The sequence below is a fragment of the Micromys minutus genome, assembly GCF_963924665.1.
Source record: "Micromys minutus genome assembly, chromosome: 1".
NCBI lineage: Eukaryota > Metazoa > Chordata > Mammalia > Rodentia > Muridae > Micromys > Micromys minutus.
The window spans coordinates 216,454,854-216,476,393 of record NC_137969.1 but is presented as its reverse complement, the minus strand read 5'-3'; the positions used below and the strand labels follow the sequence as shown (position 1 = coordinate 216,476,393).

The following is a 21,540-nucleotide window of genomic DNA, read 5'->3' as shown; positions in this document are numbered from 1 at the left end:
AGCACCACACCATCCCCAACCCCAGAGCCCTCCCTCCCCAGCAACCTCTCTCTCAAGCGATCCTCTCGAGAACTTCTCTGCAGCATCAGCCTCCTCAGTCTTTGCAATGAGAGGTGGTCTCCGTGTCCTCACGGCCCTCTTGGTGAGGCTTCTCCATGGTCAAGCACTTTACCATGAAGCAGAGGCACACTGAGCGTTGTGCAGGGGTGGGGAAAAGGTTCCTGTAACCTGGAGTCTAAGTTCCTTGTCCTTCTGAAGTTCTCGCCCAACCCTAAACCTAAATTTCAGGTTGCTACATCTCGGGAAATTACTTACCCAGAGGGAACACAATAAAACCAAAGTGAGATGGACATTCTTCGGGACCACCTTTTGGCTTTCTCGGATTGCCAGAGAGCACCCTGGGCTGCCTGACGGTTCTCACGAACCAACACCCAAGCAGCACGCTTGGGCACGGAGAATCTCCCGGAAACAGGCTCAGAGAGACCCCCTGCTGCTCTGCTTTCGGTGTCCTCCAGAATAATTTACTTTTATTCTGATAGACCTTCTCTTACCAATTCAAAGGTCCTGCCAATAACCAGAACAAATCTTGGCTGCAGAGTGCCAGCCATAACCGCTTATATTTAATGGTAAGAAGCTTTTTGGGGCCAGGTGAGCTTTAATAGCTTCTCTGGTTAGTTCAGAGCCTCGTGTTATGCCAAGAAAGCTTTATTTCCATGCGGTGTTTACACTGAAGAATGAATGGGAGAACATTGTGCTTTTTTTTTTCCTATTTCTAAATCAGTAAAGCCAACTTCTTATTAAACTTTAACAATAAAACATCGTGCTTGAAAGCGAGTCCCTGGGTCCTGGCGCTGAGGTCGGCTAGCAGCACATGGGTTGGGTTTTTTGACTCTGCTGATTTTCCCTTCAGCAGGACATTCACGTGGTCGTGTTACATGGCTTTTCTCTACCATCCTACCAACAGGATACCATTTGTATATACATTAGTTCAGTGCTTTCAAGCGAGCTTTTTCCCTAAGAAATAGGAGATTAAAGAACCAAGGTCTCTGAAGAAAGAGAAATAACATGTCAGTTGTGTTTATTTGTTAGGACACATGATTTATGCCTTCTTATGTGAAGATGAACCAGAAAAAAGGGGACACGTGACATTGTTTAGATAATCCCCAAAGAAAGTTTTAGTCTCTTCCTCGGGAGACGGGTTGCCTTTCATTTGAACTATAAATGGTTCTGACAGCTAATGGAGGAAACAAAGATTTCTTACGTCTTAAAGTATAAATTCAAGACACGCCTAATTGAGTCTCCAGAGAGATAGAATATTTAGCATTCTAAGGCAGAAATAAAAAAAATAGGACTAAGAAAGAAGAACGTCATAAAAATGGAATCGAGGGGTCCTTTCATAAAACTTCCTGTTCATGAGATATAAAAAGGGACAACACAGTTTTAGCTTAGAGCATCCATTTCCAAGTCTTTACCTGACATCTTCCAGTCAGCTAGTGCCTCTCTATACCTTCCTTAAGCAGCTAGCCTACGCACGCGACTAAATAAAACAGGAGAGCTGAGCAAAACCCTTAGAACTCCCAATGTAAAAAGGTTAATAAGGCTCACAAATAGATATTCTCTTTAACTACCATTTAGTTAAACTACCATCCCCCTTCCTTCCTCCCTTCCTTCCTTCCTTCCTTCGAGGTTAGCTTCTGACCTCCACATGGCCAAGCAACATGTGCAAACATGTTGTGCATGCACATGCACCTGTTCATACATGAACATATGCAAACATACTCTTCTAGCCTGTAATTTACATGCACAGGTTGTGTGCACCCACGTAAACACACACTGGCACTCCCCACACCCCCCCATATACTTACTCCTTAATAAGAGTGGCTGCAATTAACCCCTAGTAAAGATACAGTGATGTGTCTTCCAGCCATCTGCTGAGGGACACCGTGCTGTCCTTAGCACATGGAGAAAGGGAGCCACGCCACATTCTGCCATCGTCATACGAGCCCTGCTGTGGAAGGCCTTAGAGGATGAAGCAATCTTCACTGTGAAGTACATGTTCCTCGCCTTACTCGGGAATTTAAGTCTCTAAAATTCAATGTTTACTTGTTTATCTTACATTCAAGGGCTTTTTATTTTTCTTTCTTTCTTTATACATTTAATGTCTAATGTTAATGCTAAGGATCAAATTATTTCCTCTTAAAAATTATCCTTCTAAGGAGGCAGATTCTTATTAAAAGGGAAGGATTTCATAGTAATTTTAGAACGACTTCTGGGTGTTATTTTTCAGGCATCATACAACATTTGAATTCAGCTGCTTTTGAATCCAAGTAAAACACATCTAAAGATAAGTGGGGGTTGTTTCCCTGAATTAAGGGTGTTTCTAAGTGACAGACACAAGACAATAAAAGGCCCTTTCAGGCCATATAATTGGAACATAAACAAATTTCAAGGCTGATGAGAGAATGGACCCTAACAGGATACCCCACATTTGACACTCTCTCATCGGACGTCATCTCTCATGGACTAGCCCCCACGTAGCCAGCCAGACATCATATATCCGTGTCAAGACTCACTGGCCGATATTTTTCAAGCCACTTGGACCTGACCATGAAGGGGAGGCAATGTCCTCTCATGTGAATGATCTCCCTGTAGCCACTCGTACATATATAGTCATCCATTCATCCAAGAAACTCGAGCTCACTTGTCTATGAGTGGTCCCAACCCCTAGAACGACCAGAATCACCTGGTCTCCTGCAGCAGATGCTGGCTTGTCCCTTCAGGAGTGAGACTGCAGCTCTCAGCTCTCACAGCCTGATTAGGTACCACTCGGTATTCAACTGGTTCAGAAAGGAAGTACACACGCTACTGCGGGACAGCCTTTCTCTCCCATCATCCTACCAGGAGCCTAGGAGCCTTCCTTCTTACTTGGTTCCTACATAGCTAGGCTGGTGCCAGTGCCGGGGCGATGGGTAGTAGTAAAGAGAAGCAGAAAAAGGTTTAACAGTGGTGTGAAAGCCCCTCTCGGCATTTTATTGCTGCTTCTGTGCTAGTGCCCAACCATGGTGAAGTATATTCACCTCACTGAAGGTACATCCAACCTTCCTCGTCACCCCACTTTTCAGTTTCTGTGTAGTATCAAAAAACTACATGAAATCTTCGGCATTTCACAAAGTAGGCTTTGTGTTAAGAGTCTGCCCAACTGTATACCCTACGTGTTCTGACCGCACCTGATCCAATGAGATGTTATGTCCAGTCTCTCAAAGCCACCTTTCCAAAAAGAGACTTCATTCAAACCTTTCTGTCACTTCCAACTCAAGTGACAGGCCACTGGAAACCATGACCAACTTGCTTCTTGGTCATGATGTTGGTGTAGGAATAGAAATCCTAAGACAGACCCTACTGCAGTAGACATGATACGCTCTTGTTTCAGGGCATAGAGAACAAAGCTGAAATTGACCTAAAACCTCTCAGCTGGCTGGTCTCATAGTGCCAGTGTTTGTGGGCCACTATGTGCGGGCTACTGGGGCAAAACGTACCGAGCAGCAAATTCTGAATGACTAACGCCAAGTTCAGGCTGATTGTGACTGCTAGTAAAAACGATGGCACAAAGGATATGGAGGTAACACTTTCTGGTTGGAATGAGGGGTTCTGTTACATAAGAGGGGTTCATAGTCTGCACTGTGAACCTAGCCCACGGCTTGGAAGGACACAGACCCTGAGTGGGCAGGCAGGAGCTCTACTACTGTCGTGTGTAAATGTCAACTGTCATCTAAATACGTGTTCGCCCATGGACTAGTGCTGCTTCCACTGCAGCCAGAGAAGCTGATTCTGCACCGGGCGTCGGCTAACAGACTCACAACTGGTCAGAGTGCTGAGGATAGGTTACTGCTGAGTGCCCCACCTGAAATGGGACAACTCAATTCACCCAAGGCTTGGGGAGCACTGCAGAAGAGTGGGTGCAAGACGAAGTAAGAGTGAGAGGACAGGGACCTGTGTTATGAAATACTGTCTTGGCAATACTACTTGGATTGTGGGGGGGGGGTTGGTTCATGAAGGCTGAAGAGGGATGCTGGGGGTGCCTGGGGTGAGTGGAGGTTAGGAGTAAATATGATCAAGATACAGTGTGTGCATGTAAACGGCCAAAGAACAAATTACGTGTGTGTGTGTGTGTGTGTATGTGTAGTATGACACAAGAAAATTGAAAACTGCTTGCTTGTAGGAGGCTGTTCTTTCCTGCTGCTTACAGGCATCTTTGGACCATCAATGAATGAGCCTTAGTCCACAGGATTTGAGGTGGCTGGCAGAGGAACACGTGAGTAAGCACACAGGACTAGTATTTCCAGCACAGTAGTGGTGAGCAGACACCATTTTTTAGAAAGTCTTAAGTATATCACAAGAGCCATATGTTGAAACTATGTTTGCACTCTAAGATTAGAAAATGTAGGTTTTTCTATGATTGGGGCTGGAGGAAACTACCAACATGTCCAAATTTTAAAAAGAGTTTTGAGCTATAAGTTTCTGCTTAACATCTTTTATAAGCAAAAAAAGGTTTGGAAAAGCAGACAGGGAAGAGGGTAACATTTAAGCAAAGCAACAGTCAGGTAGGCATGGCCATTTCCCGCTACCCATATTTGTCCGTGAGCACCAAAAACCAAACCAAGATCCTCAAAGGCAGCAGGCCTCTTCCACCAGTTTAAATGAATCTGTTTTAAGCAGAAACGCTAAGTGCCCCAGCAAAGAAAATAGGTCCTCACATTAAACCCAAACCTTTTGGTAACCAAATACCTAAGGACAGTCTGAGGGGCTGTGACTTAAGAGGAGATGCATGTGGAAGGCTCACCGGCTTTTTTTTTTTTTTTTTTTTTCTTTTCTTTCCTTTTGCACAGGTTTCTAACTCAGCAAGAAATCCCCAGACCCTGGGCCCTGGCAAAAGGAATTCGAAATTGCTCTCCAGTAATTCTCAGCCTTGAGTGTACACTGAAGTTGCCTAAAAATGATCTTTTTTCATTTTGAATGCCATTGCCTGGACCTCACCCAAGCACCCAAGGTCAATTAACCCAGAATCCCTGGTATGCAGCCCAGGCATTGGTAGTCTCTCAAGCCCCCCTAAGGTTCCACTGTGTAGCAGGGCTGATAACCCACTAAATAACCTTTAAAGTCCCCAGAAGGGTGAGCGGTGACTGCAACTCCCTGTGCAAGCTTCAGTGCTGACAGAAAAGCGTACTGTGGAGAGGTAACATCTTGTTTGAGAATAAACACACACAAATGTATTTTGAAAGCCCACCCCCGTTTCTTCTCCACTTCCTTCCCCGCCCCTCCAACCAGCCTCTCCTATGTTCATGTGGGTTTTGTTTTAAACCTGCCCTCTCCACTCAGCGCTGCTGGGTGTGCATGGGTGTAGGTCCTCCGCTGCAGTACAGGGAGCGTTTTAGGGACTGTTTCCTTGCTTCCCTCTCTCCCAGCAGCCATCAACTGCCAACAGCTCCACAGCCATGGCAGGGCTTCGTTCCCGCCTCTCCTCTCCACACTGGGGCTGTGTCTGGCGTACTCTACCACTCACCTTGTGCATGCGGTTGCCATGGCCACTGTCAGTTCCCACTTGTTGTGTCTGGAAAGCACAGTTTTGCTTTAGTCATTTGCTGCCTCTGGCTCTTAAAAATCTTTCCACCCTGTTCTGTGATGACCCAAGTCTTTGGGGGTGGAGAGGAAGAAGAGGAGGAAGAAGAGGAGGAAGGAGAGGAGGAAGGAGAGAAGGAAGAAGAGAAGGAAGAGGAAGTGATATGATACAGGTGTCATGGAGACAATTTCTTCTTCTTTTTTCTTTTTATTTGCTGATATTAGGTTGTTCTTCTAATGTGTTTACTCTGGTGCATGATGCTGAAATCGTTCCAGATATGAGGGATACCAATTACTGCACACTGACCTGGTACCAAGCCCTGTGCTGGGTGATGGCTAGCTCATTCAACCCCCAACACTTAGCACCCCAACCAACATTATCTCTAATCTCCATTATTCTTCAAAAAGAATTATGAATGAAGTACCTCTGACTGTGGGCATCTCTGACTCCTACTCCTCAGCTATCAGTTCCTTGCCCTGGAGACAAAAATTAGCAGCTTTTTTCTTATTCCGAAAGAATTTGCTGTGGTTGGCTGGGGAATGAGTCTGGGTAAACCTGGTCAGGAGCAGACACTATTTTTAAGAGAAATGTTCAAGTATATGACAAGGACAGTAAGTTAAGACTGTGTTTACTCTAAATTCAGAAAAGGTAGGTTTCGTCTTTTGAGAGGAGTTCTGTATCAATGTGTTCACACTTTAAAATTCTTTTTAAACTACACAGTGTAATATACAAACAAGTCATGACTTTATCTGGGCCCTGTGGACAAAAATGGTACAGAAATGTTGGAATGAATAACTCATAAATTCTCAGGTTAAAGCTATGCCCTTTTCTGTTGTGTTACCCCAGGCTTCTAAGAAACTCACAGCCATACTCAGTATGAGTTACGTCTACTTTATTCAAAAGCCTTACTAAATATTCAAAGAATATTTTCATTTTAATAAAATATTAGAAATGTTTTCCCGTAAAGATGTGTTCAGAGGCCCGGAGGGTGCAGATGTGTCTGCTCTCCTGCTCAGAAGGTGTCTGTCCCTGAGGACTCTGCATCGCCATGCATGGAGCTGGTGCTCAGGGACTGAGAGCAATCCTCAAGGTTGGCAGAGGGTAGAGTCACAGACATCCTGGCGGGTGACACATGTGCAGAGAGGAGCGGATCTGCCGGGCCACCTGCACAAAGAAGAAAGGCATTTAGACAATGGAGTGTTCTACTGATTACAGAATGACTTCTAAAAAGAAGCAGTGAGGAGGGTAAGAAGGATCTGAGCCCAGGTGTTGTGGTGCTGGTCTCTAACCCTAGCAGAGTAAGCTGAAGGAGGACGGTGAGTTAAAGTAGCCTGTTTAAAAAATAAAATGAAAACAATACAAACTTAAGTCCAACTTCTTCAAAGCGCTTTGCTTTTCCTCTTTCTCCTACAAAATGGACTCTCAGCTCAAGATCTATGTGTTAAACTGCTCACTGATGTGAACCTAACAGAAGAATATTATTAGTTAGCATATATTTATACAACATTCCACTCCGCGCACTGCATGTAGTGCTAGACCTTTAAGGATAGGATGAAAATCAAAATAAAGAAACACTGAAAAGCACATCTAAAGATATTTATAGAATATAATTATTGTTAAAATGCACCAATATTTATAAAACTATAATCTAGAGTACACGAACTAAGTAATCAAGAGAAGCATCCAAAAAAGAAACATCTAAGGGCACAGTTTAGTTTATAATAAGGTTCAAACTAACACAGGACTGGAATCTACAGCTGGCAGACTCCACCTACATATGCTCCATTACTTCCCCAAGCAGCCTGAAGAACTCCATTCCTTGAGTTACTCAGCTAATCCAAACGACATTGATTCCATATAGTTTTCTAACTGAACAAAACTACTTTATATAATCTATACACTTAAATTCACATATTAAATTGTTCAATATGACCTTTAAAATTCTAAGTAGCAAGTGACACAAAAATCGTATTATTTTTCATACTTATATATTAACTAAAAAAAAAATATATAAAGACCTTTCTCCCATCTTTTATCTAATAGTGATTCTGTGGGACAAGCCAGCTGACCAAGACTGATGTTGAACTGGGTTTTCAAAAGTGTGTGGTGCATGAACAGCTGTATGAAGCTGCTGTGCATCCAGAGCTAAGACACAGGAACGAAAGGTAACACCCATTCTCAAGATGTTCCTACCATCACAGTACAGATAGGGGTGCACAGTTAAAATCACATAGAAGTAGCTATTGAGCTGGGACTTAGAACAGGACAGATTTAGGTTTATGTGCAAGGGGCACTGTGTTCTGCTGATAAATAAAGACTGCCCTGAAAGAATGGTGAGCTCTGAAACTCTGAAGAAAGCAGGGCCAGCCCCTGCATAAGGAAATGGAGAACTCACAAAACATCTCAGACAGTCCTAATGTGAACAATGCATTCAGAAAAGATACACGAGCGGGGGGACTGCGGCACGGTCAAGAGTCAGGCTACTCTGGAGACGCCTGGGCGAGTGTGGTACTCAAACAGCAGGTCTGGACTGAAGAGACAGGAATGAGAGGCCTGTGGAGGTGCACAGAGATCAAAAATACCAGACTCGGTATCCCCTTGATCAATATAGATGCCCACAAGAGCCGGGAATGGACTTTCCAGAAGGCAACTGTAATCATGTTTCCAAAGACCGGAGAGCAGTTTTAAAGACACAGAGTGAGCAGTCAGCCACACAGATTAGGGTAATGGCTACAATCTCTTAGATGGTTAAATGAAACAAGAACACAGTGGGAAGATAGAGGAAGTGCTCAAAAACTGGAATAGAGAGAAAGCCATAGGAAGGTAAGTATTCAGGAAGAGTCTGTTAAATTGAGCAAAATTTGTCTAATTCAAAACTGCAACTGTCTTTAGTTGTAATAAAAAGGAACTGGAGGTAATTTCATGTTAGTGGTGTGTAATGACAGTGGCAGCTACACTTCAAGCACTGGTTCCTTTCTTTTATAAAACTATCTATTGTATGTGTGCATGTGTATATGTTATGAATGGGGGCATATGCATGCCACAGCACACGTGTGAAGGTCAGAGGACAGCTCTGTAGAAAACTAGGACAACTCTGTAGAGCTGGTTCTCTCCCTTCACCTTTATGTGGGTTTTGGGGATAGGACTCAGGTCACCAGGCTTGCACATCTCATGAGTCCCAACTATTCCCTTTAGGATAGGTCATGGTTAAGGACCAATGAGGCCAGTTTAGGAATGAACAGACACAGACTGTGCCCTTCGGCTTCTGTGCAGGGAGGAGTAAAGGGAAGAAACGAAATGGATAATGAAACAGAGGAGCTGGGCTCTCCTCCCTCCCTTCCTCCCCTTCTCTGGCCTCCCACAAATACCAGGTGAGTGAGCATCTTCTGTGTGCCAGGCATTGGTCTAGACTGCAGAATACAGCAGTGAAGAAAGCAAAAGCTCCAACCTTCCTGATCTCACAACCTGGTTGTATGAAAGGACTGACAGCCAAATAAGGAAGGAAGAGCAGAACGAATAAACCATCTAAAGACATGCAGGGGAGGGCACGGGAGACAGAGGAAGAGACTGCGGTTAGCCATATTACTTTTCTGAACCCCTGTTCTCATCTGTGAGATGGCCTCAAAGGGTTGGTGAGTATTAGGCAGGGTCATCTGAAATGTTATATATGCTACTGGAACACAGCAATGTCACTCAAATAAGTCAACTTACTCCTCGGTACTGAGCAGGAGCCATCCCACCAGGTACTGGCCCACTACAAAGGCACTGTTCTTTTAGGAAAATGGGGAATGATGTGGAAACTAGTATGAGAACAAAAGAGGGCTGGGGTGGAGCTTGGTCCGTAGGGCTTACTTGTCTAGCACACACACCTTGGGTTTCATCTCCAGCATACGTAAACCACATGTGCTGCTGAACCTGAAACAGTGGCACTCAGGAGGTGGAAGTAGTGGGGTCAGAGTTATCCTGGGCTAATGAGACCCTCAAGTCTAGGTTATATATGACCTTGTATTCTGGAAGGCCTTCAAATAGGTATACTATAATTTTAAATAAAAATTATACCAATAAAAAGTACCATTTTACATGTTATCTACTAATATACACTCTAAAATTTTTTTTAATTCTTGAAAGTTTTTAAATAATCACAGCTTTATAACTTTTAAAGAAAATGTTTTAGACAGGATATTTGAAAAAGCACCACTGGATTACTATTAACAGACACAAAGGCTAACACATTCACATCCAGTTACAGCTGTCACAGAGCAAAGGGGAAAAAAATCCACCAAAAAAAAAAAAAAAAAAAAAAAAATCCAGAGCATCTTAATAAATCACCATTAGAGAAATATACATTTTTCTGCCTATATTAAATGTAGCTTGATGCTTTAAAGTTTAACTTTAGAATTTCCAGTTGTGTCATTCCACTATGATGTCATTGTTTCAACAGCTGGTTTGGGGTCTGAAAACATGATGACTCTTTGATCCCAGGGGTTTGCAGTGTGTCATTAGCCCTGGCATGCATTTAAGCTGGAGATGCAAGAGTCAGACCCTAGATTTGACACTTTTAGAAACATAACATACTTGTAAAACATTCAAAATACCAAATTTTGCTTTAAAATACTGAAAATTCATATTTTCCACTCTCGGCTGCTGGGTTTCTTAGGACTAAAGAATGAAAAAACTAAAAGCAATTTATGTGAAGAAAATCAACTCCCTCTCTCCCTCTCTCCCTCTCCCCCCTCCTCTCTCTCTCTCTCTCTCTCTCTCTCTCTCTCTCTCTCACTCTCTCTTAAAGACAGGTTTCTCTTTGTCCTGGATCTCACTCTGTAGACCAGGCTGGCCTCGGACTCACAGAGATCCACCTACTTCAGCCTCCCAAGTGCTGGGATTAAAACAGCATTTTTAATGCTCATTTATATATGTGTATATTTATTACATGTTTTAGAAATATTAATAGTGAAGCATCTTACAAGTCTTCTGTGATTAGAGAGTCTGGGGTTGTAGATTATGAGTCTAAATCTTAAAGCCTGGTGACTCATTATTAGATCTCTAACCTGCAAACTAAGAGGACCCCAAGCAAAGCATGGCCTTCCACAAGAGCGGAGACAGAGAGAGCAGCCTTCTCTGGGCAGTTCCAGAGACAGCCAGAGACCCAGAATGCCTCATTCTCATACATCAACTTGGCTCAAGACACATGTATAAATTACAGTGTTGTACAAAATCACATTTGACTATCTCCATTTGGGCTTTTTTTTTTTTTTTTTTTTTTAACATGTCAGTAAAGATTAGTTTCTTATACACTGTGGAGTTAGAGATAAAGTTTAAAAGAAACAACTGTAATCTTAAATCCAGGTCCATGGATGTCCTGATTAACCCAGGGAAATAAATACCATAAAACTATAAAAATTATTTCACCTGTGTAGAGTTTGGAAAGAGATACATAGTCACAGTTGTTTATGGGTCTATGGGTCAAACAACTACTTTATAAAAAGAATTTTTTTAATTCTCTGAACATTTAGCATATTTTGACCATACTCACCCTCAAATTCCTCCCAGGTCACCCCACCTTGCCACACCCTCAACTTCAAATTTTTCATTTTCATTTCATTTTATTCCTTTAAACCATTCACTTAGCAATAGCCCACCCTCTGTGCTTTTCCCAGTAGCAGTAGTAAGATGTTAGTCCTTCCTTGTCAATACTGGATGAAACTTGACTATTCCACTTACCAAGCTGTACTGTAATTAGTTCTTTACATGTCTGTAATTTCCAATGAACAGCATCTTCCTCAAGATCATAGACAGGGACTGAGTCTTTGTCTTCTGAGTAACTAGCACAGTAGGTTTACAAGCTTGTTTTGTTTTTTGAAACAGGGTCTCAATATATACCTCTGTCTGTCCTGAGATTCACTATGTATTATCAGGTTGGCCTTGAACTCAGAGATCTACCTACCTCTGCCTCCCTAGTATTAGGACTAAAGGCATGCCAACTACTTTGTGAGTCTGATATACCGTTAAGCATGTGCTCCCAGGGACTGCCTCATTTGCCTGTTTTCTACAAAGTTCTAGCATGATCCTAGATACACACTCGCTCTTGAAGTCAAATAGACTAAAAAACAAACAACCTGCTTCTTCCTCAAGACCCCACGGCTCTTCTAACAGCTTGCTTGCATTCACCCTCCAGGTCTTGTTTTTAAAACTAGCAACTATTCCCAGCAATGCAGTTGCTCCCAGCTGTCTGAAATACTACAGCGTTTCAGTGGTGCTTTATTAGGCTCTGGAAGCATTTTTCCTGTCCACCTTGGTCTCATCTGCTCTTGCTTCAGTTCCTGTGAAAGCAGCTGCTAAACCCTCCTGATGCATTAAATTCGCCTCCCATTACCCAGCCTGCAGATTTTGCAACATCCCATCAGTGCCTGAGAACAAATGCTACATTGTTGCTGAAGAAGCAGATTGGTTCTGACTCAGTGCCATGGGTAACGGTTTATTTGCTTTCACTTTCCACAACCACTAGTAACATTTTATCTTTGATACTTAAAGGAGTATTTTAAAATGTCACAATATCTTATTTTCTTCATTTGGTTATGTGCCATTTAATGGCTGAGCTATCTTCCTAACCTGTATTGTATTCTGAAGCACGTTTGGGACATATAAGCCCTGCTATACTTGAGTTTATTACTGATGTTTTTCAAATGAATTGACAAATGCTTATCTTAAAATTTATAATTTAAGATAAAAACAAAGTAGCTCACATAGGAAAAAAACGAAAGCCCAGGCACCTGTGAAAACAACTCCAGCTCCTTTTCTCTAAGGCAGTAATAGTTAATGTGAAAGACTTGTTTCTTCTTATGCCAGCCTCCAGCTGTTTTGCTTTGTTTAAAACTGACTTCAAAGTTTAAACTCTATCCTGTCCCAACAAATAACCTTCCCCAGATGAAACTATCCAAGTATTACCCTCAGTGATCTGAACACCACACCTGCCGCTTTTAATTCAGCATTTTACACACTTTCCAAAGGGATGAAGGCTTCTTTCCCTGGCCTCTAATGAGCCTTTTAGAGCGCTGAAGTCCTTAATCCTGGGTGAGTCTGCACACACTTCAGAAGGGTTAAAAATGGGCACCAGTGTTTCTACTGTGCTCATTATAAGAAAGAAGGCATGGTAAAAGAAAGTGAAAGAAACATTACAAGCGCCAAATTCAAGACTTGTAAAGTAGCAACCTCACAAGTACATACAGAGGCAAGACATACACTGGACTCATTCTGTGTCCTACCTACAGCGCCCAGTGGAGCTGAGTTAAAACAAAGCTTTGCCTCCCCCAGTAAAATATCAGTTAAGCAATCACAATCCTATTCACAAAAAGAACTCATTCCGTTAGTTCCTACCATAAAACCAGGTCAACAGATGCTTCATCTAGTGACCTTAGTAAAGAAGGAAGTCAAACACATAAACATAATGACTATCAGCAAAAGAGACGTGGCCTAACAGATTCTTATCTTTATACAAAAGTTGAGATGAGAGGAAGCAAAGAACCGTGGATGAAATTGCAGTGAGTTGCAAAATTCTTAAAAAAGCGAACGTGGTCATGAGTTGTTTCTTAGGTGGTTGTCATATGTGTTCTATAACTCACCTAAAAACTTAATCACTACATAAAGAAGTTTAGAATTTCCCCTGCCCTAGCCAGCCTAGGCCACTTCTCAAGCAGCAAAAGGCAGCAGACTATTGAGCCGAGAGAAGAACGGTTAAATGAAATAAGCAGGCATCTCTTCGTGTCAAGGAAGGAAGCAGAGAAAAGTGAAATCATTCGTGGCCCGTATACAGGCTGAATTTTCAGAATCTAAAACTCTGAGAACCAAAAAGCAGCAAAATTTGACAGCCAACACACAAATGGAAAATTTCACATCTGACATCATGTTGTGGGCACAGCCATTTTTGTGGACTAAAAAATATTGTATAAAATTATCTCCAAGCGATGAGGTAAGGTCTATGTGAAACATAGTCAATTTCATGTTTAATCATGAGCACCGTCCCTAGATAACATTATGCATATGCCAATATTCTTAAATTAAAAAAAAATCCTGTCTCAAGCATTTTAGATAAAACTATTTAACCCACAGTTCTCAGGCCAACAAAATGCCCTGAACACCAAGAACCAGACCACAATGATACACGGTGTCAACCTCTTCTCCAAAATACAGCCAACAACAAGCACCAACTATTGTTTCAAACTAACTCTTGGGGAAGATGTGTCAGAGAGTACAAGCAGCATTTCTTCTATCAGTTTCTCTAAGATACAAAACTTGTCTTGTAGATTGTCCTGAAGCTGTTTGTATTTTAATGTTAATTCCACTTCCTCAAAAAGGGCTGCCCAGTCATATACTCAGGAGGTGATGTCAACTGAACCTTCCCAATTTAAATAGTAAAATAAAGGAAAGCCAGTGACTGGGCAGGGCAAGGGAGGTGGAGAGAGGAGAGGTCTCATCGGTCAGAGGACGGAGGGTGGAGGTTGTGGCAACATGGAGTTTCCCAAGGACCACCTAGACCCAGGTGTTAAAATGCTATGAACATTAAGGATTTTATAGGTCTAATATCTCATATAGAAAGGCAGTTTGCATCTTTGTCTATTTGATGTAATCTTGTTGTGTAAAGGGTTTGTAGATTAAGAGTTGAATATATAAACCTGAATGAAAAGCTATTGGCTGTAGAGCTAGCTGTATTTATGTGGGATTTTGGGGTAGAGAAACACCCTGGGATGAAGGCAGAGAACAGGTGGTAGAAAACCGCAAGGGAGTTGTGCAGACGAGTTGGGCTGTGGTGGTGGCTTGGACCGGGTGCCAGAGGTGCATGGGGCACCATGTCAGGGTCCGGCCTGAGGAGTGAGACCTAGGACCCCTAGAGAGATAAACAATTTTTTATTTTTTAATATTTACTGCAACATTGTCTCTCAAGCATCTTTTAAAATTTCGATATGTATTTATATTTTTGTGTTGGGGACACGTGTGCACGGCTTTGGTAGTCATTTCTCCTTCCCCTATATGGATCCCGGCAACTGAACTCAAGTCATGAGTGGCGAGGAGCTTCAGTCACTGAGCCATCTTGCTGCCCCTTGAGCTTTCTTTCATTCAACAAGAATTCCAGGTAAACTTTATAAGAAGATAAGATGTAAGTGAGTAACACTAGACGAATTAGGCCAGGCTTAATGGCTCGCTTCTGTAGCAACATAGTCAAAAGTTTATATGGCCGTGGTTCTTAACCTGTGGGCTGTGACCCTCCGGGGCTCCACCAACCCTTTCACAAGGATCACCTAAGACCATCAAAAACCACAGATATTTATATTATGATTTGTAACAGTAGCAAAATTGCAGTTATGAAGTAGCAATGACAATAGTTTTATGGTTGGGGTCAGCACAACATGAGGAACTGTGTTGAAGGGTCACAGCATAGGAAGGTTGAGAACCACTGCTGTATAGTGAGATGCTGGCGTTAAATTATGTGTTTTAAAATATCAAATATACAGAACAAATCAAGAAAAAGAAAGCAAAGTTCACAAAAAATACTTTTAAAGGAAAATGGGGTTTTATGAAGAGGATAATAAATACAAGATCGGGCAACCTGTGTCCTCTGACGGCACCAGACACATGCACTGTACTTACACACATGTAGACAAGGCACTCATACACATAAAATATAAAAATTAATAAATCAAAAAATTAATAATTCTTAGAAAAAATGAGGGGATACTCTTCACAAAAACACAAGACACCCCTCTACCATAACTGGGGAAGAATCATGGTATCTCATAACTACTACTAATAGAATCTGCTACATCAATGTTAGAGCTGACTAATTCATTCTCTGATAAGAAGCACTTTTCTTAGCTCCCATGTGTTAGGAGATGGGAGTCCTGGAAGGGGGGGTGAGGCTCTTGCTCTACAGCTGAGGAAAGATAACCTATAGCTAAGTCCGTGTCATTTGAGAGCCAGTGACCAGGCTTGTAGGCTGCTACCATACCTTACCTTACCCCAATATTCAACATGGAAAAAAGCAATATGCACTGGTGCTGAAGCCAAAGGGTGGAAAAACGCGTTTGATCCACGCCTTTCTATGGGAATTCTGAGTGGCTGATGCGGACTGGAAAGTGAGTCTGCCATGCATAAGTGCTCCTACATCACGGGCGCTTGGAACAGGCTTGTCAGCCTTTATATAAAGGTCTGAAGATAGCACGGAATAAAGAGCTGGTGGCTTTACGTTTGGAAAAGGAGCCCTAGGCCAGGAGAGTGAGCATCTTGCTGAAATTCGTCATAAAGGCATACAGAGATGTCTTGGATAGAACACTTGTCCATATTCAGCTTCTCCTCAATATACCTTATGTCAGTATGTGAGTCTTGTTTTAAATAATCACTCATAATCTTGTAGCCTTGCAGTATTAATTAAAAGTGGTAAGTTATGGGTTTAGATACATATAGCTTAGTAGTAAAGGGCTTGCCTACCACACATTCCTAATAACACACACACACACACACACACACACACACACACACACATACACATGCTGGAGAGGTTGCTCAGTGGGTGGAGTACTTGTTGCTCCTGCAGGAGCCAGATTTTTCCCAGCACCCACATGCCACACATGTACCCAGAACTCCATTGCAGGGGACCTAATGTCTTCTGGGTACACAAGCAGACACATGTGTACACATATAACAAAGGCAAGACAACCACATAAAAAATGTAAAAATTTAAAAAGCAAACTCTAACATACAATAATATTAAACAATAGAAACAATCTACAAGACCCTTACCTATGGATATATGGATGAAGATTCGCAAAACATAAAGCTTTTCATCCATAAAAAAACCCATGAATTTTGAAATGTATGTTCAGAATTTAAAACAAATAAGAAGACAATTAAAATTTAAAAACACTCAGGATAGATTCAATTTTAATACAAACTTGAGTTGACTGAAAAGAAAAACTAAAACTATTATTAGGGTATTTAAAAATACATTAAAAACATGTTAGTGCTTTTAAACAAGCAATCTTCTCAATTAAGTTGTTGTTGGCTCTGTGTCTAAGTAGGTACATCAACTCTGAAATCACTACTTTCAGAGACGGCATCTAGTAACACAAAAACATCGACTCAACTGCCAAAAAGTTGCTGGTTAATTCAGGAAATGGATGATGCCCCCATCTGCTCTGAATACAGGCCACAATTTACCTTAGTAATGTACATTTAATTATTAAAACTCATTAAAAAGCAGTTAAGTACGTGAATGCATTAATTACTCTGTAATGTTATGACAGACTGCCTGCCTTTTAGGGGCAAGAATCTCTTGAGGAACATTCTACCACTACAGCCTTGTTGAGAACTGAGACCATGTTTTAGTAGACAGCTTTATCTACAGTGAACTTCCTGTCGGTTCAATCGCCTGTGAGACAGCTACTAAAACAAATTCCTCCCAGACACCGTTTTATAAAAGCATGCCATAAAGGTTTTAAAATGAAAAGAACCTTAAAATAAGTTATGATAGGTTTGCCTGTGAAAAAAGCCACGTACACCGTATGATTCCATTTACATAAAATGCACAATCAAACGAGTCCTAAAAATGAGGGCAGCGGCAGGTCCTTGTGGGGAGGGTAGGATGGAGAGACCATGAGGCCTGGAGCACAAGCTGATCTCCCAGGCTGTACACGGGCTGTGCTCTGCTGGTGCTGGTTCTCTGAGCAGAAGTAAGCTCACGGCCATGTGTACTTTCCTATATACATATATGTTATTCATAAAAAACTTAAAATCAGAAAAATCAATAGGTTAGTTCCAGCAATTAAAAGGGAGTATATTTGAGTTTTTAGCTGTTTCTTAGCGATGATGTAACATTTTGTTACTGCCAAGCTAAATTCAAACGAGCTCCTCTCAACTCTAATATGCACGGACCTCTTCAGAAGCAGATTAGTTGATTTCAGTCTCCATAGCACTGACAATTAGCCTCCTACATTAATTAAAAACAAACCATAAGTTCAAAAAACGACAAAAAATTAGACACAAACTAACTTTAACTAACCTTGAGAATATTTCTGAGATCTTACTGCCTCTGTACATTCTCTTCACTGTTTCCTAGGGAACGGTGCTGTAACTGCATTTGACTATAACTCTTACTCAACGACCATCCCTGTGATCTCGTCTGACAACCTTCAGCGGTGCACAGACTGCAGGAAAAAGTCTCAGTTGCTGTGTTCCTATATGTGACATTTGGCAGCTACAGAAGCCCGACTGCAAAGAGAGTAATGTTTACAAAGCACGTGGAACTAAACCTAGTAAAATCTACAGACAGATCTGTTTTCTGAGATGAGGATCCTTCCTAAACATGAAAATTTCTCCAAAATTATGATTCATGATTGTCACTAAAAATCCACGATATCATCTGTGCTACCTTAAACATGGTTTCTGCTATGTTAGCCACACTAACCACTCCTGGCTAAATCTGACAAAGAATATTAAATCTGACAGTGACCAGTTTTCCTCCCTAGGGTTGGACCTGGTAACTTTTACAAGAGTCACAGATGAAAAGTGAGTGTTCACACACAGACAGACAGACAGACAGACAGACAGACACACACACACACACACACACACACACACACACAGGAAGCCACTAGAAAATAAGAACAACATTCCACGCCCTCAAACAGGAGCTTGAAAGGTGTGCCACTGTGGTGAGTTTCAGGCATGGGGAAGGAGGGTGCGCTTCTGCTGACTGCAGGAGACACCAGTGGGGGTAAGAGCTGTCCAGATTCTACATCACCACCACTTTGGTAACGGCTCCAAGCCGTGAGGCACAGCTGTCCAGACCCTGGCAGCAACACAGAGTGTGCTTTGCTAGTACAGCCCTGGAGTGTCAGGACACAGAGAAGGCAGCTTGCTGGCTGTGAAAACAGTCTGATACAAACCAGATGGGACTCTCGAGAGGGACAACACAAAGGAAAACAATTGGCTCATTCAACAAAGTCAGGCCCCTGCCCCAGAGAATTCACACAAGACAGTAACAGTTGCCTTCAGTTGACACAAACAAGAAGCCATGTGGATATAGTTGAAAGAACTGTTTTTCCTCAGACTAAACATAGTTTTGATTTCTAAATTCTTACATTCATTAATTGTAGCTTGGTATAGTGTTGACTTTTCCTTTCCTTTCTTCTTCTTCTTCTTCTTTTTTTTTTTTTTTTTTTTTTTTTTTTTGGCCAAAAATAAGTATTTTGTGACACCACAAAAACACATGGAAACTAATTTTGTATTGCTTCCTGTAAAGTGTTATGAACACACACAGGCTAGAGCATTTTGGAAAACTGGCAGTTTATGATTGATTACAGTGTCACAGTAATTAGAAAATAGTCAGCAGAGTATTTCCAGGATCACCTGAGTTCTCACTGGCATGAAAGGCTCCCAACAGAACTATACACTACCCAAATAAGTCCTTAGACTCTTAGGGGATAAGATATTACTGCAATCATAGTTAACAGACAAAAGTGTGCGTGTCCCCACCTGGTGATTCTGAGCTGAGAAGCCAACAACTAGATTTTAAGAAAACTTTTGGTGGTAACAGCCACTTAGAACCTTCTGCTAGTGTGGCTCCACATAGCTTATGTATGTGTGTGTACATGGCTCATACATGTATGTATACATGGCTTGTGCATGTATCTATACATGTACACATTATTCTACTGTTCTTTTACATATTCAATGGCTCTCTATCTTAAACTGAAGAGTAATTATGGTTCCACACAAACATCTTGTAAGAAAGTACTTCTTTATTTTTCTTATAAAAGGCATTTCCTGTGTTTGCCTTTTATCATTAGAGTTTTGAGTTAGGCTTTTATTCTTTTTCTGAGAAATGTATGGTTTTGCATACCTGTGTATTTGCATCCAGCCTGAACCAGGGTGTCATGGTGTATACATGTTTGTTGAGCCTCTTTTGGATTTAAAATGTGAGAGCTGGACCTGGAGAGACAGCCCAGCACTTGCCACACAAGCTGAGTTTCCCACATCCACTTAGAAACCGCACGTGGCTATGGCCCTAGAAATGGACAGATCCCAGGAGCGCTCTGGCCATCTAGCCTGGCTAAGATAAACACACCTGAGGTCATTTTCTAGTTTCCACAATGGCACATACCACATGTATTCACATGTATAAAATACACACACAATAAGAGAACTGCTGATAGAATCCGGTTTATTAAAAACACTACCTGCCAAAAGAGACGGATATAGTGTGAAAGGCACCCTTTGCTAAGATTTAGCTAGACAGTGTACGAGTCAGTGGAAAACTGTGCTGAAGAAAACAGTATGTACACATAGCACATACGCATGTAAACAGACCTTATCTAACCCTGACTTTATATTCCCTGATGAAGAACAGTGTGCCAGGGGAACAGTGTACTGTCTAAAGTCACACAGAACACATATCCTGCTAGCGCTTTCTCACCAACGTCATTAAAGTTCAGGACTAGCACAGGTCCAATTCCTAGCTGTTAGAGCAGCTGCTTACTTTGTAAGTAGGGGGAAAGAAGCAGCTTCCTTCATACAGTCACACTAACCATATTTCCTAATATGTCACATCTTAGTCATTTTTTCGTTAATGACTGTATCAACCTAATAAAGGCTGCATCATACCTCAGGTCAGAAAAACAGAGAGGCTAAGTGACCTGTTCAAACTCACCAGTTGAGGATGGCTTTAACCTCGCTCCAGACTGCAAGCTCTCCATGCTGCATTGCCTCTCTACACAGCAGAAGCAAACATCACCAAAACAAAGTCATTCAGCAGTGTTGCCCAAAAGTGTGAGCACCAGCTAAGCTTCCACAAGTCTCCACCTTAGGTTCTGTCAAAGAGAAGCCTAGAATCTGGGTCTTAATTAATCATAAAAGTTCATGTCTGTTCCGGTTTAGAACAATCCTCAGACACCAACCAGCAACCCAGGAGAGGCTCTGCACGTCTAACACACATAACACCTACCAACCCTCCTTCTTAAAGCCCTTGATTTCCAGTATATGACCCTGGCATGGGCTAGGAGAGAAATTTACCGCCATGCTGGCTGAAATGGTCTGTTTACTTTTTATTTTATTTATATAAAACTTAAGTTACTAAAGCATTTAATAAGTGCTCACACTCAGAGCAGCATGGGTAACATGTTAACGTGTAGTTAATTCTGTTGGAGGAGGTTGTACTGTAGAGACCCTTGCTCACTGGAAAAGTAAATGCTACCGGTAGACACAATGTCAACTCAAGTTTCTCCTGTTCCCAGCAGTGTTTACTTCATTAATAATAAAACATAAAGATGTTGTTAATCTACACAAAGTTACTTCAATGATTTTGGAGGGATTGAAAGATGGCTCAACAGGTAAAGGCTCTTGCTGCCAAGCCTGCCAACCCAAGTTTAGTCCCGGGACCCACGTGGTAGGAAAGAGCCAATTCCTGAAACCTGCCGTCTGACTTGGACCTGCATGGCTTACTTCTATTGTAATCCTTTATGCATTCTGCCCACTTTAGAAGGATGTAGCTATGCATACTTCTCTCCTAGATAATAATATAGCACACATATTCTCCATTCGTTGCTTACATCTTTTCTATTATATACTTATTTACTCAAGTGCCTGAAGACAACAAACATGTCAAGGGCAAAGAACAAATTTGGGGAATTGGTTCTCTCCTTCCACCATGTAAGTTGTGAGGAATAACTCGGGCAGTCAGGCTGTGGCAGCTGGCTGAGCTGTCTCTCTGGCTCTCTGCTTACTTCATTCTTAAAGAACTAATTTAATTGTGCACATTTTCATACAGAAGCTAAAGTGAAAATAACCCTCTGATGCTGGGCAGTGGTAGGGCACACCTTTAACCCAGCACTGAGAAGGCAGAAGTGGTTGAATCTCTGTGAGTTCAAGACCAGCCT

General features: G+C 41.8%; 1 protein-coding gene across 1 annotated transcript in view; it reads right to left on the bottom strand.

The window, feature by feature from the left end:
* Nucleotides 1-6,562: 6,562 nt before the first annotated feature.
* Nucleotides 6,563-21,540, bottom strand: part of KIAA0586 — a gene marked incomplete at its 5' end in the record, with an annotated part of 93,395 nt that continues 78,417 nt past the window's right edge. The window contains one exon of the mRNA XM_080912825.1: nucleotides 6,563-6,781. Coding sequence (XP_080768951.1) covers nucleotides 6,630-6,781 — 152 coding nt within the window. The 3' untranslated portion in view covers nucleotides 6,563-6,629. The remainder of the gene's footprint in view (nucleotides 6,782-21,540) is intronic.